At 42.6% G+C, this 27,584-nt stretch overlaps 1 protein-coding gene and 1 long non-coding RNA gene across 2 annotated transcripts in view; both read left to right on the forward strand.

The window, feature by feature from the left end:
• The window catches only part of fmn2b (formin 2b), a gene marked incomplete at both ends in the record, with an annotated part of 138,704 nt that overhangs the window by 96,710 nt on the left and 14,410 nt on the right, over nt 1-27,584 (forward strand). The window contains one exon of the mRNA XM_080049559.1: nt 1,111-1,203. Coding sequence (XP_079905685.1) covers nt 1,111-1,203 — 93 coding nt within the window. The remainder of the gene's footprint in view (nt 1-1,110; nt 1,204-27,584) is intronic.
• On the forward strand, nt 23,707-26,728 carry LOC307266533. Its single transcript, XR_013845376.1, has 3 exons — nt 23,707-23,874; nt 24,624-24,752; nt 25,873-26,728. It is a non-coding gene; the product is annotated as an uncharacterized lncRNA (long non-coding RNA).

The following is a 27,584-nucleotide window of genomic DNA, read 5'->3' on the forward strand; positions in this document are numbered from 1 at the left end:
AGTACTATGCTGCGCACAGTTTTAAGTTACTGCTATGCAAACTGAACATTTCATACAGCTGCAGCTTCACATTAAAAGCATTTTACTGGCGTAACTTTTTAGACTTTTATTTTGAAGGAAACATGAACAAGCAATTTGCGCTTAACTGCAGCGCAAGCGCATCAGTCACTAGCAACATGTCGCCAAAAGAATAGCACAGAAAGCCTGAAGTTTGCAATTCTATTATATCTGCGGCCCCATATGAATAAGATTGGTGCACCGATTGCAGTTTTCCTAGCCGATCCTGCTTTCCTATTTTGTAAAGATCTAACCTGCATAAAGGGGGTTCATTAATTAATAAAAACTGAAAGTTCCTTGGAGCACCTTTATGGTATGTTGCAAAATGCAGATATTAGCCTATATTATTCAGTGCCTTTTTATTGGCCATCAACCTGGGCTCACTCACGTAGGATATTATTGAAAAACTAGACTCAAAGCATAAAGGCCTTCAGGTGGCATTCACGCCTGTGAGACACAGCAGCATGAAGCCCATGCTGGAGCCTCACGGTGCCGTTGTGTTTCTGTTGCGTGAGACGGACGTAATTGTATTTATCTAATTGTATCTGCATTGCATTCTGTAAAACGTCAAATACCAATAAATAAACCTTGAGAAAAAAAAAAAAAAGTTGCTACAAGGACCTTTGAAGTTTTGTGGCACCTTTGGATAAAAGCGGTAGTTTTTTTATGACAGCAGAGCACATTCCAGCGGCGAGTGCATTCGTTTAGAAAGCTAGTGCATACTTCCAGGAAGAGAGACCGCAGATACGTTGCGATGAGATAATGTATTTATATGTGACTTTGTCAGATTAAGAATGGTTATTTGATGATGGTGAACCAGTTAAAACTACTTCTACTACACATGCTGTTCTGGTCTTGCTGCTGTAAATCGTGAAATCAGCTTTAGTCTGTAGGGGTTCACGGCTCAATGCTGCTTTTCCCAAAGACTAACCATAGCCAGTATTTTTTCTTAAACCTAACCCTTACCCTGACCTTATTCACTGACCTGCAAATTTACTTCTGGCTATCATGAAATAAAAAATTACTATTATTAATTTCTCCATTTATTTTCAGCTTGTTCATCAGAAGTGGAAAAGGTGTGCAAGGTGTCAGACGAGAGTAACTTGCAGCCTTTTAAAGACAAGATGGAAGACTTCCTCACACAAGGTAACTAACAAAACAGCCCACTATCCTTAAGTATGAAGAGTTGTATAAAGTAGTATAAGTGATGATCATAAGGAATTATAAAGTCAGCATTCACCGTGCTTTATACTCCCAAGCCAAAGTGATCAGTGTTTAAAAGAAGAATCTGACTACTGGCTTAAACAACGCATCATATCTACCATAACTTTTGCCAGTTATAAAGACACATATGGAACTTCTCTAATATGGTATACCAGATAAAAAAATATAAATAAGTCAATGAAATGGAATAATGCCTTATAAACATTATTATACGCTAGCAGGGTTCTGCAACTGGCGGCCCCGTGGGCCATAATTGGCTCGCTGGAAGTAATATCTAGCCCACCAGATTATTCTGAATAGTTTTTACCAATAACGAACAGACAGTTGCAAATATAACTAGAAATGCAAGCCGTTATGAACGGGGGCCAAGCCTCCGACGCAACTCGGGACCCGAGCATTGTCGGCGCAGACCGCTCACTTCACAGAATCCGGGGATATAAAGTGTTTGATTGTGGGACGTTTGGTTTGGGATTTATTCTGCTCTTGCTCTCCATTAGGTTATTTTAGCAGATAGCTATATAATTGTGTTCATGAAATATGGTCAGACTAGGTTAAATGTAATACAGGACACACTATTGAAGCATTAGAATTGTTACATTGGTTTTTATCTCAGCTTTAGTAACAAAAAACAAGCTTTTAAAATGTGCTAATTCCTCCACTTGTTTGTACCTATCATACTGCAATCAAGCCAGTTGCTGTTTCAGTCACATGACTGTCACATGACTGTCATGTTGTTTTAAGCCCCTTGTAGGAGCCTAAATGCCTATTCGCTCTATTTAAGTTAATTGTGGTCATTTCGAATATATAGTATCTTATTTTGAAATTCATTCACATTATTTTGGTGTAACTGACATTTGGATAACTTTATTTTGAAGTGTTAGAAAAAACTTTATTGTGTTAACTACCTGGGACAGACAGTCTGGATCACAAGCGTGGAGCCACACAGTTTTTTGACCTCCTCTCGCTCCTCTCGCTCTCTCTCTCTCTCTCGCTTCTCTCTTTGTTATATCTCTCCATTACATTGTGGAAAAGGATTTTTTGTATGTTGCTTTGGACAATTAAACCTTTAAACGTTACGTCGTGGTCCCGTGGATTTCTTTTGGATAATGGATGATATATGTTTCGAGGGAAAAACGGAGCGTCAAGCTGGAGCTTCACCAATTAAGGCCAATTGATCCTACATTTTAGTCAAAAAACTCGCTCTTCACACGGATGCATGGATTTTGGAACGGCCTGACTAAGAAAGGATAAAGGACAAAGGAAACTTGGCAAGGACAGCACGGTGTTTTCCGGAAGAAAAGAAGAGAAACCGTAAGTTTTGCCTCGTTAATTAAGCATTCGGACAGCACGGGGGCTCCGCATATGTGTGTGTGAGTGTACTCGTCACAACGTCCATCTGGGGACGTCACTCATCCGAATAAGGAAAGGAACGTCTTGTGATGTAAAGCATATTCAGAAGTGTTTGGACATTATCAGCCTACTACTAAAGAGTAATAATAAATAAATATACACTCTTACAATGGATGAGCAGGAACTTACAAAACGACCTGTAAAAATGACAGAGAAGGCTTTGGAAGAAAACAAAGTTAAAGCAGTAAATGCACGCAGGTACAAGCTGTCACAGCTCACCCGCATGGAAAATCAAATCCAACAATTAATGGAAGATGATGCCAATGTCGACACTGTTAAAAATAAGTTGCGCGTTGACCTTGATCATCTGCATCAGGATTTTTGTGAGCAAAATTCTTGTTTGAAATCACTCATGACTGAGGATGAGTTTCTGGATGATCAAAAGACTTGGTTTGATCCTAAAAATGATGCTATTAACACTTTCTTCTGGAAAAGTGAGGAATGGATGAAGGATGTCATGAAACGCTCTGAGCAGGCTGTAGAGTGTGACAAGGAAGAGATGCATGCAGATAATAGGTCTATATCATCGAAACGTTCGACTACATCGACCACTGGACGCAAACAAAGTGTAGCTGGATCCCAATGTGGAAGCAGCGCCTCCTCATCTTCCTCAATCAGGATGAAGGCAGAAATGGAACGTGCATCATTGTTGGCAAAGGCAGCAGCTTTAAGAGAGAAGTTGGCCCTAGAAAAGGAAGAAGCAGATTGGCATGCGCAAAGAAGATGCAGGGAAGCTCAATTACAAGCAGAAGAAAAGTGTCAAGAGGCTGCTATGAAGGCTAGAAAGGAAATGCATGAAATGCAGACAGCGCTTGCTGAATCGGATGCAAAAATGGAAGTTTTGCAAAAATACGAAAACACACAAGTGGAAATAAGCAGCGTTGAAGTTAATGAACAAAAAGGAAAAACGGATGTGCAAACTAGCTTTCAGCCACAATTGCAGCGTGTCTCATCTCCACCCAGGGTTAAGCAGCACTTCCTGCCTGCACCACTGAAAAATGTCCCGCCTTCGCCGAATGTGGTTTCCAACAACGAACCAGTTTTTGATAGCCTCTGCAAAGCCATGTCTCAGCAAGCCAACGTCACAGAGTACCTTGTGAAGAATCACAAAGCAGCTTTACTTCCTGATCTCACCATTTCAACATTCAAGGGTGACCCGCTTCAGTATAACACCTTTATCAGATCTATTGAACATGGAATTGAAAGCCGCACCGATGACGACCGTGATCGGCTTCAATTTTTGCTGCAGTACACAAGTGGACAACCACATGAGTTGGTTAAGAGCTGCATGCACATGGAACCTTCAGCAGGTTATGCCAGAGCCAAGGAAATGCTAAAAGAGTTTTTTGGTGACGACTACAAGATAGCCGAGGCCTACATAAAGCAGGCTTTGGATTGGCAGACGATCAAGCCAGAGGACGGCGATGCACTACAGTCCTTCGCATTGTTCCTCACAGGCTGCTCCAACACAATGGCAGATATAAGCTACATGGAGGACTTGGACAACACAGTTAATATAAAAGCACTGACCAACAAGCTTCCATACAGGCTTAAGGAAGCATGGAGAAAGTCCGCCTGCGACCTACAGGAAAAAACAAAGAAACGAGTCAAGTTTAAGGATTTTGTCGACTTCATCAACAAGCAGGTTAAATATATATTACACCCGCTTTACGGAAACATTAAAGACCCCACTGCAGGCACGAGAGACCCTGCGCGACAGAAACTGAACCCACAGCATACAGAGACATTCAAACCAAGGAAGGTGTTTACAACAGCGGTTGTTTCCCCTGAAACCCAAATCAAGATGGAGAACGACAAACCAGCGACACCAAATGCACAAGCTGTCTCAGTGAACTCCTATGGCAAGCCTTGTCTTTATTGCAAAGAAGAGCATCACAGTCTCACAGTCTGCAGAAAATTAAAGGGCAAGCCACACAAGGAAAAGATAGACTTTTTAAGAAGCAAAGGTTTGTGTTTTGCATGTTTGAAACACGGCCACATGAGCAGCGGCTGCAAGGAGAAGGCACAATGCCGAGAATGCTCACGACCGCATCCTACCCTGCTGCACATGAACACTAAAGCCTACAGAGATGAAACAACAAAGGAAAGGTGCGATCAACAATCCATATCAAGCGCCCTTTTACAGACGACGGAAACTGTTGGTGTCACAGGGGCCGGTAAGGAAGACTGCATTCTTTCAATCATTCCAGTCCGTGTCAAGGCACAAAAGGGAACCAAGGCAGTGGCAACCTACGCGTTCATGGATCCAGGTAGCTCAGCGACTTTCGCTACAGAGTCCCTGATTAACCAACTGAACATGAGTGGACGTAATGCAAGCATCTCATTGAGAACAATGGGTAACGAATCTATCGTCAACACCCGCATTGTAACCGGACTGGAAATCAGTAGCCTGGATGGCAACCAGTTTATTGAGCTTTCAGAGGTTTTCTCACAAAAAACCATCCCTGTAACCAAGGATAATATTCCCCGCCAAGAGGACGTTAACTGTTGGCCCTACCTTAAAGAGGTGAATCTTCCGACTATCCAAGCAGAGGTCGGGCTACTCATAGGAGCTAACGTTCCCAAAGCAATGGAGCCGTTACAGGTGATCAGCAGCGTGGATGACGGACCATACGCCGTCAGGACAGCATTGGGCTGGACAGTAAACGGACCACTCAGAGGTGGAATTGATGCCATGGAAACAAACAAAGTGACAGAAATCACTGCAAATCGGATCTCAGTGGCCAAGCTAGAGGAGCTTTGGCAGCTGCAGTTCAAACAGGACTTTCCTGATGCAGGACAAGACGAAGACATCGAAATGTCTAAGGACGATCACCAGTTTATCAATATGGTGTCTGAATCTTCAAAAGTTGTGGATGGTCATTACAGCGTCTGTCTTCCAGTGAGAAGCAAGTCCCTGTGCATGCCCAACAACAGAGCAGTTGCGGAGCAACGTGCTTTGAACTTAAAGAAAAGATTCTCTCGAGATGTCAAGTTTTATAAGGAATACGTTGCATTCATGGATGACATTCTCAAAAAGGGCTATGCAGTGAAGCTCGACGATGCTGAACGTAAGCCAACCGATGGAAGAACCTGGTATCTGCCTCATCATGGAGTCAGACATCCAGTCAAGCAAAAGCTACGCGTCGTCTTTGATTGCGGTGCAAGCTTTCAAGGAACATCGTTGAACCAGCAACTCCTGCAGGGACCGGACCTAACGAGCTCGCTAGTGGGGGTCCTCATGAGGTTCCGGCAAGAGAGCGTGGCGGTTATGGCTGACGTGGAGGCCATGTTTCACCAGATCAGAGTCACCAATGAGGACACGGATCTCTTCAGGTTTCTCTGGTGGCCCGATGGGAACTACGAGCATGAGCCGGTTGAACACAAGATGTTGGTCCACATCTTCGGTGCCACATCGTCGCCAAGTGTTGCCAACTTCGCACTGCAGAAATGTGCAACAGATTTTGAGGATGACTTTGGTCACGAAGCTGCCAAAACAGTCAAGAGGAATTTTTACGTGGACGACTGTCTTAAGTCAACTACTGATGAAGATACAGCTATCAAACTTTGTGACGACCTGAGGAGCATGCTGGCGAGAGGTGGATTTCGACTGACGAAATGGTCAAGCAACAGCCGGAAGTTTCTCAGTTCAATTCCCGAAGAGGAAAAGGCAAAGGGTTTTCAAGATCTGGACTTTGACGAAGATAACTTACCATTGGAGAGAGCATTGGGAATCCAGTGGTGTGCCGAATCAGATCAGTTCAAGTTCAAGATAAATCTCAAAGATCGACCACACACTAGGAGAGGCCTGCTTTCCCTCGTCAGTTCCATCTTTGATCCGCTGGGCCTTGTCGCTCCAGTGGTACTGCCCGCCAAGAAGATCCTTCAAGATTTATGCAGGCAGAGGTATGGCTGGGATGAAGATCTTCCAGATGAAGTCATCAAGAGCTGTAAAAAGTGGATCTCAAGTTTGCAACAGCTCGAGAATTTTGGAGTTGACAGATGCATTAAAACGAAGCAGTTTGGTCCACCAGTCTTTGCACAGCTGCATCACTTCGCGGACGCGAGTGAAGATGCTTATGGAACAACAAGCTATCTGCTGCTGCGTACAGCATTCGGAGAAGCTCAATCCACCCTGATGATGGCAAAGGCCAGGGTCGCACCTTTGAAGTCCCCAACCATACCAAGAATGGAACTTACCGCAGCTACAGTGGCAGTCAAGATGGACAAGGTTCTGAAAAAAGAGCTTGAACTGGAACTTCATGAATCAATATTTTGGACGGATAGCACGGCTGTGCTAAAATACTTGAACAGCGAGCGAACAAGATTCAAGACCTTCGTCGCTAATAGAATCTCAGCAATCCTGGAACACTCTCAGACTTCACAGTGGAGATACGTCAATACAACTCTGAATCCTGCTGACCATGTCTCAAGAGGACAGACCGTCGAAGCATTTTTAAAGTTGGGATGCTGGCTTTCAGGACCAGATTTCTTGCTCCATACAGAAGATCAGTGGCCCAATAATCCAGATCCTGGAATGGTGGATATCGACGACTCAGAGGTCAAAAGAGCAGCTCAAGTGCACGTCATTCAGGTGCAAGACCCAACAGATCCAGTGGACCAGTTGATGAGCCACTTCTCATCCTGGACAAAGCTCAAACGTGCTGTTGCCTGGCTTCTGAAGGTGAAAGCTTTGCTTAAAGAGCTGAAAGCAAAGAGAAAGGAACCTAATACGTTAGGCGGAGAAAGCAGAGTGAATCAGTTTAAGAAGACTTTCAAAGGAACACATCTTACCTGTGATGATTTGACAGAAGCAGAAACAGAAATCGTTAAGTACTGTCAGAAACAAAGATTTGAAGACGACTTGACAATGCTTAAGGAACATCAGAGAGTGAAGAAAAGTAGCTCACTTTACAAGTTGAATCCAGTTCTTCAAGAAGGAGTCATGAGGGTCGGAGGAAGGTTGAGCCGAGCGGCGATGCCAGATCATTCCAAGCAGCCAGCCATCCTGCCAAAGGATTCGTTCATCACAAGGCTGGTGTTGAGACACATTCATGACATTACAGCTCACGCCGGAAGGAACCACATGTTGGCTCAACTGCGTCAGCGGTTCTGGATACCCGGAGCTAATGGAGCCATCAGAACTTTCCTGTCCAAGTGCGTCGTCTGTAAGAAGTTACATGGAACAGCTGGCAAGCAACTCATGGCAGATCTACCGACATGCAGAGTTCTGCCTGATGACCCTCCCTTCACGCGAGTTGGCGTTGACTATTTTGGCCCATTCCTGGTGAAAAGAGGTAGGGTGCAAGTAAAGAGGTACGGTGTCATCTTTACCTGTCTCGCCATACGAGCTGTGCATCTAGAAGTTGCATCTTCTCTTGACACTGATGCATGCCTCAACGCAATAAGGAGGTTCCTTGCCAGAAGAGGACAAGTCAGAGAGATGTATTCAGATAACGGAACCAACTTTCGGTCGGCTGACAGTGAGTTGAAGAAATCCATCAAAGAATGGAATACCAGTAAGATCGCAAACGAAATGCAACACAAAGGTGTTCAGTGGCACTTCAATCCTTGAAGCAGGTTCGCACCATGGAGGAAGCTGGGAGCGGTTGATCCGTTCAGTGAGAAAGATCCTGAATGTCACTGTGAAGGAACAACTTTTGGACGAAGAAGGCCTCCATACGTTGCTGTGTGAGGCTGAGGCTGTCATAAACAGCAGGCCCATCACAAAGCCATCTTCAGACCTCAATGATTTGGAGGCCTTAACTCCCAATCACCTGTTGTTACTCAAGGTCAAACCCGAGTTACCTCCAGGAGTATTCAACAAGGACGATCAGTATGCTAACCGCAGATGGAGACAGGTCCAGTACCTCGCGGACGTTTTCTGGAAACGCTGGTGCAAGGAGTACCTGACACAGCTTCAAGAACGTCAACGATGGTCCACGCCTGGAAGAAACTTCTGCGTCGGTGATGTGGTGCTGATTGTGGACGATACATCTCCCAGAAATTCGTGGCCTCTTGGGAGGATTCTGGAGACCTTTCCGGACAAGAAAGGCTTTGTTCGTCAGGTGAAAGTCAAAACCAAGACTAATGAACTTTGTCGCCCGATAACAAAGCTATGTCTGCTCCAAGAGTCGGATGACAATAATGGACTGTTCTAAAGACTGTTTCGAAGTCAAGTCCCCATGTGATGGGGTGAAGAACAAGAAGATTTCTTTTGATGTGTGTGTTTAACATAATGTGTATCTTACCATGTAGGCTCCTTTAACTTAATTTAAGTTATGTGAGTAATTGTTTCAAAGAGAATGATAACAATTAGGGGCCGGTAATGTAGGAGCCTAAATGCCTATTCGCTCTATTTAAGTTAATTGTGGTCATTTCGAATATACAGTATCTCACAAAAGTGAGTACACCCCTAACATTTCTTCAAATATTTCATTATATCTTTCCATGCGACAACACTGAATAAATGACACTTTGATACAATGTCAAGTAGTCAGTGTACAGCTTGTATAACAGTGTAAATTTACTGTCCCCTCAAAATAACTCGACACACAGCCATTAATGTCTAAACTGTTGGCAACAAAAGTGAGTACACCCCTAAGAAAAAATGTCCAAATTGGGCCCAAAGTGTCAATATTTTGTTTTGCCATCATTATTTTCTATCACTGCCTTAACCCTCTTGGGCATGTAGTTCACTAGAGCTTCACAGGTTGCAACTGGAACCCTCTTCTACCCATTCATGACGACATCAAGGAGCTGGTGGATATTAGAGTCCTTGCGCTCCTCCATCTCCCGTTTGAGGATGCCCCAAAGATGCTCAATAGGGTTTAAGACTGGAGACATGCTTGGCCAGTCCATAACCTTTACCCTCAGCTTCTTTAGCAAGCCAGTGGTCGTTCGGAGGTGTGTTTGGGGTCGTTATCATGTTGCAGTACTGCCCTGCGGCCCAGTTTATGAAGGGAGGGGATCATGCTCTGCTTCAGTATGTCACAGTACATGTTAGAATTCAATGAACTGTAGATCCCCAGTGCTGGCAGCACTCATGCAGCCCCAGACCATGACACTCCAAACACCATGCTTGACTCTAGGCAAGACACACTTGTCTTTGTACTCCTCACCTGGTTGCCGCTCCACACTCTTAACACCATCTGAACCAAATAAATGTATTTTGGTCTCATCAGACCACAGGACATGGTTGCAGTAATCCATGTCTGTTAAGTAAGTAAGCCGTAGTCTGTTTGTCTTCAGCAAAACTTTTTGTGGGGTTTCTTGTGCATCATCTTTAGAATAGGCTTCCTTCTGGGATGACAGCCATGCAGACCAGTATGATGCAGAGTGCGGCGTATGGTCTGAGCACTGACAGGTTGACCCCCCACCCCTTCAAGCCCTTCAGCAATGCTGGCAGCACTCATACGTCTATTTTCCAAAGCCAACCTCTGTGTACGACGCTGACCACGTGCACTCAACCTTCGTAAACTGGGCCGCAGGGTGGTATTGCAACATGATAACGACCCCAAACACACCTCCAAGATGACCAGTGGCTTGCTAAAAAAGCTGAGGGTAAAGGTTATGGCCTGGCCAAGCATGTCTCCAGACCTAAACCCTATTGAGCATCTTTGGGGCATCCTCAAACAGAAGGTGGAGGAGCGCAAGGTCTTTAATATCCACCAGCTCTGTGATGCTGTCATAAATGGGTGGAAGAGGGTTCCAGTTGCAACCTGTGAAGCTCTAGTGAACTACATGCCCAAGAGGGTTAAGGCAGTGCTGGAAAATAATGGTGGCCACACAAAATATTTACACTTTGGGCCCGATTTGTAAATTTTTTCTAAGGGGTGTACTCACTTTTGTTGCCAGCAGTTTAGACATTAATGGCTGTGTGTCGAGTTATTTTGAGGGGACAGTAAATTTACACTGTTATACAAGCTGTACACTGACTACTTTACATTGTATCAAAGTGTCATTTCTTCAGTGTTGTCCCATGGAAAGATATAAAGAAAAATGTGAAGAAATGTAAGGGGTGTACTCACTTTTGTGAGATACTGTATAGTATCTTATTTTGAAATTCATTCACATTATTTTGGTGTAACTGACATTTGGATAACTTTATTTTGAAGTGTTAGAAAAAACTTTATTGTGTTAACTACCTGGGACAGACAGTCTGGATTACAAGCGTGGAGCCACACAGTTTTTTGACCTCCTCTCGCTCCTCTCGCTCTCTCTCTCTCTCTCGCTTCTCTCTTTGTTATATCTCTCCATTACATTGTGGAAAAGGATTTTTTGTATGTTGCTTTGGACAATTAAACCTTTAAACGTTACGTCGTGGTCCCGTGGATTTCTTTTGGATAATGGATGATATATGTTTCGAGGGAAAAACGGAGCGTCAAGCTGGAGCTTCACCAATTAAGGCCAATTGATCCTACACCCCTAATGGACTGATTTTCTCGAAACTGGCAAAAAGATGCAGCTCAATTTACAGAACAAGTGGATGTCAAGTTTTTTAATATGCGATGTTTGGTTGGGAAGATATGAATATTGGGCTCCCAAGCATTCATGCTTTTTTATTTATCATAGCACCACACACTACTCGAAAGAGGTTTTTTTGCTTGGTTATTGCGACCACTGACTGTTTGGTGATGATGGGCCGCAGCAGGCAGAAGGAGAAAGGTCAGAATTCGCCGGAGAAGATACCCTGCCGCCGGACCTCGACAAGTTCCGCGCTGTGCTGCTATCCGACCTTACCACAACCATGAAAATTGAGGCCCATTTCCGCTGCCTTAAGGTGCGAACACACTACATATGTTGCACGCGTACAGACGCGTATAAAATCGGCTATTTTTCCATAAGGAACCATTGGTTTACGCGCGTACATGGCGCGTAGATGCGTCACTCGCGCTAAAGCAACATTTTAGCCGCGTTAGCTGCGTATGAGCCGCGTATATAAGCACCTACGCGCCTACGCAGGGAGTTTAAAAAAATTAACTTTTTACGCTTCTACGCATGACGATTAGCCGCGTTGGCCAATCAGCGTTGGGCTTGACCAATGACGGATTACCGCATGGGCAAAGTGGGCAAATGTCCAGGGCCCTGGCCAATAGAGGGGCCCTTGATTTTTTTTTTTTAATTAAAAAATGTTGACGGGGGTTTCCCCCCTGGGAATGGGTCGTAAAATGTCGGGTTGTTTTATAATCGGGGTCTTATATTCGGCCGGGACAAGCGTGTGTGCGCTTGGATAGAGAACGATGTGTCTAGAGAAAAAAAGGCACGGGAAATGGCCAAAGAGCTCCACATCCCCACTGAAATCAAAGCCTCGACTCATTGTGTTGCGAGTCAACGTGTCAGAGGCACGAATCGGTACAGCGATCGACCTACAGTGGCTTTTCTGCTGTGGCAGTTGTAGTGAGGAGAGTTTGCCAACTGTTCCCTTTACGCACCAGTACCAGTGTAACTAGCGAGGCGGTTGTTTCACTTTACAGTTAGTCGGCAGTGAGATTGGGGTATCCAGGCTCGGGACATGCAATCAGATCGCGGAGCCTGTCCCCTCGACACCCGTTAACGTGCAGGAATCCCCTGTGATCATTTAGTTTTAAACCACAGTGTGTCTGTCTCACTGTGAACGACACCAACACAGCGTTTCACCGGGTGACGCGCTGCTTCGCTCAGACATTGAGTGTAGGCTCCGAGGGGGGCAAGGGTTGGCCAAAAAGAAGGCGCAGAGATCTTACAAAGGCAAAAAAAATCTGCTCGCGCGCTTGGCGCGCGCTCGCATGGCCGGTGTCTCTGCCCCAATCTAACTGTCTAGTAGGCTCCGGCGCAAAGAATCTCCTTCTCTTGCGCAGCACCAGAGACTTTATAGAATTGTATTTCGCTCTATCTCTCTCTTTCTCTCTCTAGGCCGTGCACTGCATTATAATGTGTGTGATTGTGGATTGCACGGTGTGCGTGTATTTGCGTGTTGGTAGGGGTCCATGACTGGTTTGTGTCCAGGGCCCGTGGTCATGTTAATCCGTCCTTGGGCTTGACCCAACGTCACATACATTGGCACGGTCGGAGAACAGTGTACTGTACACAGAGGCTGATGAGAGACACCGAGGAGGAAAATGTATTGCAGGCAGCCGAGCCGGTGCTGTATGACAGCAGCTCGGGAATAGAAGACGTGGGGAGAGTAAACCAGGAGAATGGACTTCCTAGTTAATTCAGTGAATATGTGCGGCTGTGCTTTAGCCGATAAAACAAGTTAGCGCCGTATAGCATTAGTTAACTCACCCGGTTGTGTGCGGGCGGCTAGCGCCTCATATTATGAACCCAAACATGACGGCTATGTCCGTGGGACTTTCACAACAAGTACAGCGAAGCACCGGTGTTGATCTACGCCAGCCACGGTCCCCTGTCACAGCCAGGTAGGGTAATGTTGGCTACTTGGCTTTATGTTGTGCCGCCGTGCACCGATGCTGCTGTAACTGTGTTTGTTATGTAGCTGCCGTGAATATGCAATGCTGTTTTAATGCTAGGCTATTTGCGCAGTTCAGTTTGTCTTTTGGCACAGTTGTTGGCCGTGTTGTTGTTGTTTTTGTGCGGACATGCACGCTGTTGTGTCGGGTCGGGTCTGATCGCAGCCATGGTTAATTAGGGGAAATACAATATCGGGAGGGAGACTACGCGCATAGAACAATTTTTGACACAAAATGATCAAGCAACATTTTAGCTGCGTTACGCACGTACATTTTACGCGGGTAACGCGTGTGTGTGTTCGTACCTTTAGATGCCGTCAAGTCGACCAACGACTCGCTCAACCTGAAGATAACCGCCATGGAGACAGCCCTGTCTGACCACAGCGACCGGATCACTGCCCTCGAGGAGAAATGTGCTTTTTTGCAGTCTGAAAATACACAGCTGATGGCTAAGACCGAAGATTTGGAATCACGGTCACGTCGCAATAATCTACGCATGATTGGAATACCGGAGAAGACAGAGGGAGCAGACCCAGTACAAACCATGGCTACCTTTTTCACCGAGGTCCTCGGCGCCGGCTTCTTTTCCTCCCCACCGATTCTGGATAGAGCTCACCGCATCGGCCCAGCGCGCTCCGCGGAGGAAGGCAGGGGGTCCAGACCGAGAGTATTCATTGTCCGATTCCACTACTTCAGCGATAAGGAGCGTGTTCTGAGACGAGAGAGGGACGCGCAGCAGCTCAAGTACCATGGACAGAATGTTTACTTTTCCCCCGACATGACCGCCAACATCACTAATAAGAGAGCATCCTTTGCCGTTGTGAAACGCTGCCTCTACGAGAAGCAAGTCAGGTTTTCCCTCCTGTTCCCGGCCCGTCTGCGCGTGGAACACCGCGGAGAGAAGAGGTTGTTTAAGTGCCCGAAAGAAGCCCAGGCATTTTACGATTCGCACTTTTCTGCTCGCTGAGGATTTTCAGACTACTGAACTCTCTCATCCTGTAAGGTAAAAACAGACTTTACCCTAGATATTGGCCACTTAAAGAATATTTTCCCAGCTGTTGTGTGTGGGGTGTTGTTGTTTTTTTGTTTGTTTTTATTATCTAGGCTACTCCATCCCCACACAGGCTTTAGGACACTGTTATAAACCACATTGTTTTAGTGTTGAACGTTAATAGGGTTTCCCAGCTGAGTTGCGTGTGTTTTTTTTTTTTTCTCTCTCTCTCTTGTTACACATCGTTTTGTGGATTATTGTTATCCGGCCCCATCCAGTCGCCCAGAGTTTACTTTTTTTAAATCAATTTATTTTATTATATAGGCCTAGTTATTTTAAAACTAATATACATCCAGATTAAGAATTCCCTTGCAGGCTACTGATATCTTTGCTCATCACCCTGTGGCCGAACACTGACCTCCTGTGCGTTCCGTGCCTCCCTTTTTTTTTTTTTTTTCCTCTCTCTCTATTCCTCTCTTTTTTGTCGGGCTCTCTATTGGCTGGATATGCTAGGCTAACAGTGCTTAAAGATGTGACTTTTTTTCAATTGTGGTGTTAATTTGTGTTTTATATGCACCCATGGTGCTCTGTTTGAACGCTCTGAGCCTCTCTGCATGAAGAGAGGTTTGCAGGTTTTTTTCTGTCGAGATGCAACGGAAGTTTAAAGCGGTATTCAACCTGCCGTCTTCATCGTTTGAGGATGAGGACATTGGGTTTGGGGGGTGGGGGGAGGGTTATCCTTGGTGTTATTCTATCTTGTTTACATCTGTATGCAATGTGTGTTATTATCATCTTTCTATGCTTGGTCTAGTCATATCACTGTATTATCTTGTAGGACACCGTCTACACACTTATCCTAATGATGTCTAATAACTCGGCAAACTCTATTAGGTTTCTGTCATGGAAAGTCAAAGGCATGGGTCATCCGATTAAAATATCCAGAGTTTTGTCACACCTTAAACATTTAAAAACGGATATAGCTTTCATACAGGAGACGCATATGCGCAATACTGATCATGTCAGATTGCGCAAATCTTGGGTAAGGCCGGTCTTCCAGTCTACCTTTAACTCAAAGGCTAGGGGTGTGGCTATATTGATCCATAAGAGAACACAATTCATTCCCACTAGCTCGATCTTAGACCCCAATGGAAGATATTTGATTGTAACAGGTACCATGCAGCAGACAGCTGTTTTATTGGTTAACGTGTATGCTCCTAATTTTGATGATGCTGGTTTTGCAAACAGATTATTTAGCAGTCTCCCAGTTTTAAATACACATCGATTAATGTTTGGTCGTGATTTGAACTGCGTTATTAACCCAGAATTAGATCCCTCTTCCATGTCAAGGGCATTTGCAGACTTTATGTTACAAAATGGATGCGCTGACCCATGGAGGTTTCGTAATCCACATGCAAAAGAATTTTCTTTTTTTGTCACCGGTACATCGCTCCTTTTCTTGAATTGATTATTTTTTTGTGGACGCTAGTCTCCTTTCTAATGTCATTTCCACTGAATATTTGGCGATAGTTATAAGCGACCACTCCCCTTTGGTTCTTGACATGCTATTGACATCCCATCTAAGACCACGTCCTTTGTGGAGACTGGACTCTCTACTTCTCTCTAACCAGGGTTTCTGCGATTATATTTCCTCCTCTATTGACGAGTTTGTTTCAATTAACAAAAATTATTCTACCTCTTACTTTCTACTATGGGAATCGCTTAAGGCAGGGGTCCCCAAACTACGGCCCGCGGGCCAAATGCGGCCCGCGGCCCGCTTTTTATTGGCCCGCGGCCGATTTTAAAAAGATAATGTAATTTTTTTTTTTTTTTTATTCTTTTTTAATTTTTTTTTTTTTTGCATTTCTTAGTTAACCCACTAGTGCAGGGGTGTCAAACACTGATTGATTGGCCCGTGGCACATTTTAAAAATATAATGTAATATGGCGCTTTTAAATAATTTAAATGCACTCATTATATTACAGACAAATATGTCCCATAAAAGAAAATTAGCAACAAGCCCATCCCAGAGGACCCTGCATAATATTTTATTTTAAATTAATATTATTATGGAAAATCTATGTGTCCTTCTCCAATAGCTTCTAATTCATCTGACACAGTGTCTCCATTTTTTTTTCATAAAAAATTCTTCAGATTTAGCCTCTTAATTTCCCTCTCAAAGTGCACCAAATTCATGCATTCCGCTTTAAAAACTTAAAAAAATCTCCCGGGGGGGCATACCCCCGGACCCTCCTAGGAGGGTCGGGACCTCTGCTGGATACTATTTTCACCCTGCTGGACATTGGATGCAAAGGCAGAAAACACTGGGCGTATCATTGGCATATAAACAAGAGGGGGAATGTGTCTGTTTAATGTGCAAGGAAAGTGTTGCCGTGAAGAAGGATTACAATTTACGAAGACACTATGAAACTAAACATCAGAGCAGCTACATGTCCTGATAAATGTGTTATTTTTGCAAAGTGGCCCGGCCCTTCGTAGATTTTTCTGTATGTGGCCCTCAGTGAAAAAAGTTTGGGGACCCCTGGCTTAAGGCATACCTTAGAGGTCAAATTATAGCTTACTCTGCCAATTTAACTAAATTGTATAAAGCTGATCGGACTCGACTCACCGACCTAATCCTCAATTTAGACCACCAATATGCCAGTAACCCTAGTCCTGAACTGTTTAAGGAGCGCTTGAGTCTGCAGGCCGAGTTCGATTTGCTCACCACTAGGCAGGCAGAACGCATGCTTTTGCAATCTCGCAGTAATTACTATGAACATGGCGATAAGGGTGGTCGCTTGCTCGCCCATCAGCTAAAGCGCCAAGCTTCCTCACGTCTCATTACTCAAATTAAGGACCCACTCGGTGCTCTCCTGTCTGCCCCTTCCGATATTAATGCAACATTCAAAACATTTTATTCAGCTCTTTACCAATCCGACTCCCAATCCGACAACACCACCATGGACCGATTCTCCTCAATGTTGATGTCAAGGTCTTAGCGAAGGTTCTAGCAACTCGTCTCGAGGCAGTTTTGCCGGATTCATCAAAGGGCGTCATTCTTTCTTCAATATCCGAACTTTAATGAACATAATTTATTCGACCCCAACCTCTAAACATCCTGAAGTTGTAATATCACTGGATGCCGAAAAGGCCTTTGATCGAGTAGAATGGCTGCATTTATTTACTGTTCATACAAAAGTTTGGTTTTGGTGACCGCTTAAGCTCATGGATTCGTCTTTTATGTACTGATCCCCAAGTGTTTGCACTGGGGACACTCGGTCTGATTATTTTCCACTATCATGTGGGACCCAACAGGGCTTCCCCTTAAGTGCGCTTTTATTTGCCCTAGCTATTGAGCCCCTATCCATAGCCGCTCAAGGTTAAAATATTTAGGGGTCAGTATCACTCCGTCCAATCAGCTCTTCTGGCTGCAAATTTTACTCTCCTACTTAACCAGACTAAATCTGACTTTCAGAGATGGGGTAACCTCCCTCTGATGCTGACAGGCAGAATTAACTCTGTGAAGATGACAATTTTACCCCGATTTCTTTACTTATTCCAATCCATTCCAATATTCTTACCAAAATCCTTCTTTCAATCGTTGAACAAACTTATTACATCATTTGTCTGTGCAGGAAAACACCCAAGAATTAGTAGGAACGTATTAGAAATTAGTAAATTTGGAGGGGACCTTGCCCTGCCAAACTTTATGTACAACTACTGGTCAGCTAATATTCAAAAACTTTTGTTTTGGTTCCATACAGTTATCACCTCTTGGGGGTCCATTGAATCGTCTTGTCTGGGTACATCTCTCAGCGTTGTTGTGTTCTCCTCTTCCAACTGTCCCATCTAAGCACACCAAAAATCCAATTGTGTTGGCTTCCCTTAAGATCTGGTATCAGTTCCGGCGTCATTTCAAATTCTTATCCATGTCTATACTTGCTCCCATAGTTGGTAACCACCTATTTCCCCCTGCTTTAGATGCCTCATTTTCTTTCTGGAAAGCAAAAGGCATTAACTGGTTCACTTCCGGCTTGCTGAGGGTGAAGAGCTATTTTTTGAGAGCAGCGGAGAACTCAGATTCACAGCATTAAAAATCTCTGAAAATCTCTGGAGATGTCCAAAAAAGGAAAAACCACTGATAAGGCAATGGAGGAAGACAAAGTTTTTGCGGAAGAAATGAAAAAACAGTTGTCAGACTTGAAGAAAGGAATGTTGGCAGATTTGAAGAGAGAAATAAAAAGTGAGAGGGAGACGGAGCGAGCACTGCGGAAGGCTGAACTGGCTGGGATTGTTGACGAATTGATTGGGCGTTTTGATGTAAAAATCAAAGAGAAAGTTGCTGCTGGTCTGAAGCCACTGATGATCGAATTGAAGGAACTTCAAGCCGTCAATGTGAAGAAAGATCAGCTCTTGAAAGAGCTTGGAGATAAAATTGATGATCAAGAACAACAAGCAAAAAACAGAGATGTGATAATAACTGGAATGGATATTAAACCAAGGTCGTATGCAGGTGCCGGGAATGGAGAAGAAGAGGGCGATACAGGGAATGTAACGGTGGAAAAACAAGTGGCAATGTTTCTGAGAAGCAAAGCCATTAATCTGGATCTAGAGAACGTGGAGTCCTGTTTTCTTCTCCCGAAGGGAAAATTCGCCAAAAAGCGTGCTGTCATTCTGAAATTTGTGAGTAGAAAGCATAAGATAAATCTGCTCAGTCAAGGCAAGAAGCTTAAAGGTGAACAAATTGGAATGAGTGAAAATTTAACCAAGAGAAAGGCTTATCTGGCCTACCAAGCGAGAGGGTTAAAAAAATGTGGACAGGTCCAACAAACTTGGACGAGAGATGGAAGAATCTTCATCAAAATGAATGGAGCTACACCCGAAGAAGCCAAAATTGTGCAAATCAAAACGGAGAGGATTTGGATCAATTCCGGAGGGACGAGGATTAAAGAAGGCAAAAAGCATGGACTTTGAACTAAAGGGATTTAAACTGGTTTGTGTCAAAATATAAGGTTTGAAATCGTAAATAAAATGTGCTCTGCTATTGATAACCTAATGGAATGTGTGACGATTGAAATTCAAATGAAAGATAAATGTTAATTATCAGCTGTGTGTTCAGAACAACCGATTCAAAATTGGAAGACTTTCTCTGACTGAAGAATTTGTAAATACACTGCATGTTATGGGACTGTAGTCGAGGTCAGCAGACACACTGACTGTTTTGAATACTGTTGCAGATGTGTTTAGACTACTAGAGAAGAAATGGACAAGGCATTGTCACAGGCAGAGAGGAAAATAGAGACCTAAAATTATCTGTGTATTAGAATGAATCTTCTTAAAAAAAAGAAAAAAGAAATTTCTTACTGTAGTAGCTGTGTATCTGTGTATCTGAATCTTATGGCAGTGGGGGCGGGACCCGATAAGCCTTTGGCTTCTCCTGCTTCCCTTCGGACGATAACATAAAGTAATATGTATGAATATGCAATGAGAAAATTATGTATTATGTGTAATTGTCCGGAAGAATAATAATAAAAAAAATAAATAAATAAATAAAAAAACTGCTTCTTGGATTTATATGAAAACAGAGTTTTTTCCAGTTTTGCAGATCTACTTAAGAAATTTGGTTTGCCACGTTCACATTTATTTCGTTACTTACAAATAAGGCATTTCATTTGTACACAGTATCCTTTTTTTCCCTCACCACCCCCCAACTTAAATTAAGTCCCAATCAGAAAGCTCTTATATCCCGGGTATATAGCGGTCTTATGTCGCTCAATAACAAACCTGTGCTCAAAGCTAAGGTTGCATGGAAGAAATAATTAAATGTGGATGTCTGGTGGGTTAAGGCGATCGATAGAATGAGCTCAACATCATCCTGAGCTCGTCTAGGGCTCTTACAGTTTAAGGTATTTCATAGGATCCATTTTTCTAAAGCCAAACAGGCAGAAATATACCCAGACGTAGACGATAGTTGCAACCGGTGTGGCTTTGCCCCGGCTGACCACAGTCATATGTTTTTTCTCTGTCCGAGACTAAACAATTTTTGGTGTTCTGTTTTCAAAACACTGTCTGACGTCCTGCAGCTAAATCTTCAGCCATGTCCTTTGACAGCCATTTTTGAGGTTCCCCTTGTGCCTTCTGCCTATTCCAGAGCTCAGGCAGATGTCATCGCATTCTCTTCTCTCTTAGCTCGGAGAAGAATACTCTTTGAGTAGAAATCTTCCAAGCCTCCCCTGTCATCTTCCTGGTTGAGTGATGTTGTGTTCTTTATCAAACTAGAAAAAATTAAATACTCTCTGAGAGGTTCTTTGAATAAATTTGACTGTAGGTGGCGCCCCTTCATCTCTCACTTCAATAAGCTTAAGTCACTTCCCGATGGCTAAGTAATGACCCTGTCCCTTTGTTAACCAAGCTAAACAAAGTACTCCTTTTAAGTTTTGTATGAATGTGTGTGTATATGTGATGTACAGTATTTGATCGGCATTGTCTATATTAAGGTGAAATACTTATTTTAAATTATTTTTTTACTATGTTTTTTTTTCTTTTAATGTAATTTCCATCTATCCAAGGATTGTTTGGGGTGGCGGGTGGGTGGGGGTTGTAAATATATGTATGTTTGCATAAAAAAGAAAAATCGATAAAAATCGTTTATGAAAAAAACAAAAAAAAAAACAGATTGTCAGCCTTGACAAAATGGCGGCCGGAGCTAAGTACACAATGTAATGCCAATGGACATGCTAGCGCGATTAGCATGAAATACGTCACGACCAAACGTTATGCAATTAGTTGGCAGATCCAGAGTGGCACTGGGCAGATCCAACAGTTTTAAACTTCAACAGACACCCGCCTTCAAGTGAGTTAATGTTTGTAAATTGAGCGATTCCAGACCTTCTGTACAAAATAAATGAAGTACGATGTTCTGGTAGGACCAGGCTAGATTCATCACCTATTAAGGTATAAATATCAGCCTATTACTATATTGGTATTATAGATTTGAAACCAAGTCAAGCTTTTAACCAATATCTTTAGTGTGAGTCAATGACTAAGGTAGACATAAGTTATTATGCCAACCCAAGAAACAAACTATAATTGGGTCTTTCAGCCCCTTTTTGTGGTTTAGGACTCTTTTTTTTTAACCTTTATTTATACAGGTAAATCCCATTGAGACCGGAGACTCTTTTTCAAGGGAGACCTGTTTTCCTTTCCCACACACATTCATACACCGATATCAGGCTAACTATCGACATTCACACGAGGCAAGGCGGGTGAAGTGTCTTGCCTAAGGACACAACAACTATGACACAGGTGGCAGGGCGGGGATCGAACCTCCAAACCTTTGATCATCGGCCGACCCGCTCTACCAACTGAGCCACAGTCGCTGTTGAGGACAGCCCTACTACACATGTGTACCTGATGAATGGTTTATACTTTAGATTAGGGGGATGCAGAAAGGTTTCTCAATGACTTATTAATATTATAACAATGATTTGTTACTTAGTATTTCCTGATTTACTAAAAGCTATAGATGACTTACAACAAATGTGTGATGTTAACATAACACTTATTAATCATCTACAAATATACAGCTCAAGAAATAGAGACCACTCCAAATGAAAAAGAGACTACTCCAAATGTTCAGTGTCTCTCGTTTTACTATATACAGGCATATGTTTGAGTAGAATGAACATTTTGGTTTTATAATATAAACCACTGACAACATCTACCAAATTCCAAAAAAAAAATGTCATTAAGAGCATTTTTCAATAAGTTATGTAGAGATGAAGATTTAAGAAAAATCCAGACTGCTCTCTTAAATTTTTCCAAAGCTGTATATTACTGTTCTGTAAATCATTATTTCATCATCATCTAATGATTTATATATGACTTATGAATCACTTATAAATGAACATTTTTTAAATAAAAACACAGCAATGTATCAAACTTATTTTAGCCCACCTGTACTGCATGGCTGTGGGCAACGCTGCCACACATGTGAACAGTAATATCGAAGAAAGCAACACAAACATATAGGCGCAATAAAGCAGAATCTGCTCATGGAAAATGGATTGGCATACCATCCATGGACTTATCAGTAGCCAGCATATCCAACTGTCACCATGACCTCTTTGAATACGGTATTCATAGAGGTCATGGTGACATATGTTTACTTGCATTAATGAGTAAAGGATGCATTACATAGCCTATTTGGGTGTGGGGTGTTTTTTTATCACAAGAAACCAGCCTGTCATTTTCAAAATAAAAATTATATTGATTATTTCATTAATTCCCTGCATTTATCACTTATGTGTGTGAGAAGTGGTCTGTCGTGAATATCAGGTGCATTTTTCATTGAATTAGCCTTTGATTATGTTCCGGCCCTTCACCCACTGGCTGGAAAAAAATTCAAACGTAGTTGCAGACACCTGCACTATAGCATACATACATTGGCCCTCATTTATCAATTTTGCGTAGACCAGAAAAATGGGTGTACGTACATTTCCACGCAAATCTCGGCATTTATCAATATGGACGTGAGCGTAGGATACGCTCAAATCCCACGCCAGCTCTCAGCTCGTGTACGCAATTTTGTAAACAGCATGGACTCGCAGTGCAGGCTGTGCCGGGTAGCCGATGACTTTGTTGGACAATTATAAGAAGATAATACAAATGCAGTGTTTGCTCAGACCGAAATAAAGATATTAATCACTTAAAATTGTGCAGCTTATGGTGCGCAACTGAGTAGGAGCACTGATTCAATAGTGCACACACCGGCCACTTAGGAGCGCTGCATGGGACTGCGGCAGTTATCTCCGTCTGGAGCAGCTGGGGGGACACTGAGGCACGGGGGCTGCATTCATTCAAAATGTTAGCCTAAGTATTAAATATGTAGTAGGCCTACACTGCTCTTTATGATACAACAAAAATACACGGCACAACATTCAGCTTAACATGTTATTTATTTGACGCACTTTGTAGATGTTAGTTCCTCTTTTAATGTGTCATTGATGCTAAAGCGAGCGATTAATTTCCACCGTTAACCGGCACGTTGTTCCTATCTGCTGGTGGAGCAGGACGGTGGGCGCTCTCACAGCTGATCGCTGCCGGGTCGGCTTGTGCAGCTGACGGCCGGGCTGACCACTCGTGCCAAGCGCATGCTGTCATACAAACGCAAAATGTGTTATTTTTAGTTTTTAACCCTCTGGACCCGGAGCCCGCAGTACTGCGTTCTATGGCGTTCTGTCGGTGATTTCGTTATGTTTTAATACATTATTTAACATTATTAAATCGCAGCAATGTGGTTTAAATATCACCGGAAAGCTGAGATTCTCCCCTTTCCGGGACATATTCTCGCGTGATTCTACGTGACTCACAGCCAGAGATATGTTGCTGAGAGGCGCGAAAATGTATCAACCCTTTCCCTTGCGCTACTGGCTGAGCCGCTTGTCAATCAACATTTTGCGAAAACGTCATCGGCCCTTTCCCTTGCGTGATTGGTAGAGCTGCTTGCTGTCATATTTTGTGAAAAACCATCCAATCAACTTAGTGTAATCACTAAGGACCTCCCACTAAGGTCAAACATACACAATCACTGAACAAAGGACTCCTATCATGCTCCTAATTTCGATTTCACCATGGCGCGGATGTTCGACAGCTGAGAGATTCAGAGGAAGACGCCAATTCCGACATTGAGGGCTTTGACGAAGAGGAATATGAAGGTGACATGGATCCATTTGAAGACGGGTAAGAGCATTTATTTGACAAAACGTCTGTTTTTGTAATGGAAGCTAAGTGTGAACATGTAAACTAGCTTGAATGTTGCGTCCGTGACGTGACCGATTTTTTTTTTGGAACTGACGTGACAGAGCTGTATACTCTTGTCGCCAGCCTTCTGTTGTTTGAAAACAAGTAATAGTTTGAAAACAAGTAAAAGTAAGCAATCTTCCCCGTGTGTCTCAATTTTGTTTGCTAGCTGTCTCGCATAAATGGACACCCGGGGTGTGTGTGTGTGTGTGTGTGTGTGTGTCAATATTTTGACACACACACACAGCGCTGTCTGTTGTGGGAGATGGAAAGCCGTCATTTAGTCTGGCTGAGGGGAGGAGACAGAAGTTACGAGAGAGAGAGAGAGAAACAAACAAACAAACTGTAGTAGGCTATACAGCTGTTTATAAACGGGTATAATAATTTATTTTAGAAATTGCAAATGAAGCTCTGTGTGTAAATGTAAGATAGCTTGAATTTTGCATTCTTGACATTACAGGGACTGATTTCTCTATTGATAGCACTACTTTTGTTTACTTTTGTTTGAAAATAATAGTAATAGATGTGTATTCTGTGTAAAAGTATTTCCCTTTACAATTTACAAATAGTACAGAATGGAAATGTTTTTGCATCGACTTTTATTACACTGTTGTTTGCAAATACAAGTTGTGAAGTTTAAATATTTTTGTTATGAGATAATGAGACTGATTTCTGTGAATCTGTGGCAGCACCAGGTCCAGGAGAAGAGGAGAACCACCCGCAAAGAGGTCCCGTGTCCTAACTCCACCAGCACCCCCTACGCAGCAGCGGGCTTGGAAGACTGAGGAAGACCAGGACACCGCTCCTCCTGTCTCCAGGTTTCAACCTGCACGCACCCCTGGCCCACAGCTAGGCACGCACTTCTACACACCAATTGAGCTCTTCAAATTGTTTTTCACTGCACACACTGTACACACACTCTGTAGCAACACAAATAAACAGGCTGCCAAAAAAATTGCCATGGGTAAAAAGTTTAAATGGACTGATTTGACAGTTGAGGAGTTTTACAAGTACATTGGACTCCTCTTTTACATGGCCCTGGTTAGACTACACCACATTGCTGATTACTGGAGGCAGAACCACAGTTTAACCTGTCCATTTGCCGCAACAGTCATGAGTAGGGACAGATTTGGTGTCATCTCCTGGAACTTACACATAAGTGATCCAGATGAAGATGTAAACAATGATAGGAAGAAGGGAACGCCACAATTCGACAAACTCTTCAGGGTCAAACCTCTCCTCAATTTGATCAAAACCGCAGCAAAGACCTATTTTCATCCATACAAAAACCTAGCTGTGGATGAAAGGATGGTTGCCTCAAAGGCTAAAACTGGAATTACTCAATACATGAAGGCCAAACCTACTAAGTGGGGTTTCAAATTGTTCGTTTTGGCGGACTCAAGCAATGGCTACACCATAGATTTTAACATTTACACAGGGAAAAGTGACATCCCCTCCGGACACGGCCTCTCTTACGATGCTGTAATGTCAGTTTTTGTTTTTGTAAACCACATTTAGTCCCGTTTTTATTAGTCAACAATAAAGCATTATATATTTGATTATAGTCTTCGTCACATGACCACCATTTACGTTGCGTCTCGTCTCGTTTCTGTCACTTGATACATGTTCGTTGACGACGATATTTTGTCATACATTTTGTTGACAAAAACAACACTAGTATCAAGTCATTATTCAGTCTCATTTTGCTTAATTCCTCATATGTGGTCAAAGTAGAGTAAGAGACTATTTGTATTTTGGGAAATTTGATTTTAGTCATGTTTTTTGCACTTCCCAACTTTTTTTGGGAAAATTACAGTGCATTATAGAAGCTAATGCTTTGTAAATGGGGATAATGCTTTCGCTCAGCAGGATAGTCTTTTTGTTTTCATGCCTGTTCACTTTTCTTGGCTCATTTGTTGTCTGTCTGTTCTCTTCCAGTTTTCCCTGGTGGAGACGAGACGGTGTGGATCAGGTCCTTCCTCTGGCAGCATCTGAAGTTCTCCTGCATCCACACTATTCATATTTTATTTTAGTATTAGCATGTTAACATTAGTCAATTATTGTATTCCTTCGCTAAGCTAATGTTTTGGAGAGGCAATTTCAAGAGCCAAAACAATTTGTCCTGGTGAATAAAGGTATTATTTCACATAAGTTTCCACATTTTTCAAAAATCTGACTTCAAATTGCAGCATTTGTGTCAAAATATTTTTGTTCACATTGGACTAGGGCAAAATTGAACCTTCCTAACTGAGAGCTGAGAGTGTTCTGAACATTTTAATATGAATCAGCTGGGTATTATGTTATCTACTTGCCCTCTAAAATGGTAATTTATAAAAGCATGTAAAATCGAGAAAATGCCCTTAGATCTCAACCAAAAAAACGTTTGGACAAAAAGATCATTTTAGTCATGTTTTTTGCTCTTCCCAACCTTTTTATGGAAAAATTCCAGTACATTTTAGAAGCTAATGTTCTGGAGAAGCAATTTCAAGAGCCAAAATAATTTAATCAGATGAATAAAGGTATTATTTCACACAAATTTCGAAATTTTTCAAAAATCGGACTTCAAATTTCAACATTTATGTCAAAATATTTTTTTTTTACATTGGACTAGGGCAAAATTGAACCTTCCTCACTGAGAGCTGAGAGTGTTCTGAACATTTTGATATGAATCACCTGGGTATTACGTTATCTACTTGCCCTCTAAAATGGTAATTTATAAAAGCATGTAAAATCGAGAACCAAAAAACCAAAAAACGTTTGGACAAAAAGATCATTTTAGTCATGTTTTTTGCTCTTCCCAACCTTTTTATGGAAACATTCTTGTACATTTTAGAAGCTAATGTTTTGGAGAAGCAATTTCAAGAGCCAAAATAACTCAATCAGATGAATAAAGGTATTATTTCACACAAATTTTGAAATTTTTCAAAAATCGGACTTCAAATTTCAACATTTATGTCAAAATATTTTTTTTTTACATTGGACTAGGGCAAAATTGAACCTTCCTAACTGAGAGCTGAGAGTGTTCTGAACATTTTAATATGAATCAGCTGGGTATTATGTTATCTACTTGCCCTCTAAAATGGTAATTTATAAAAGCATGTAAAATCGAGAAAATGCCCTCAGGGCTCAGAGGGTTAAAACCCTTTTGAATAGTGCTATCTAAAAGGGCCAATACATTCTAATCATTCAAATCTCTGCAGACGTGTATTTATTTTATGGGGACCATTATCGGACAGTTGGTGCGTCTTTTTCTCCTCCACCACTTATATTATGCCCGCAGCCCCGCACCCCCAGTTGGTTGCATTTCAGAACAGCAACACGCTTTTTTTAGTGGCGATTTTGAGTCAACACCAACGCTGTTGACCGCAGCAGTTATTTCCTTCCTAACTGCTGCCTTCTGTCGTTCTTTGATGCTGCTTGTAGGCTAATGCTCCGAAATGAAACTCTTTTTTTTCTACTTTCGCTGTTATTCTGTCAATTTCTACTTCAGGGAAGTGCCGTATTGCGCATATCCATGTCGTAAAACCTCTGGGCGAGGCCTCTAAACTGAGAAAATATAGGGGCGTGATACACTCGTTTCCATCCGCCGCATTTATCAATATATGGCCTGGCGTACGCTGAGATTGGCGAGATACGCCTGTTTGATAAAT

This window comes from Ammodytes marinus, assembly GCF_949987685.1.
Source record: "Ammodytes marinus genome assembly, chromosome: 20".
In the NCBI taxonomy this organism is placed as follows: domain Eukaryota; kingdom Metazoa; phylum Chordata; class Actinopteri; order Uranoscopiformes; family Ammodytidae; genus Ammodytes; species Ammodytes marinus.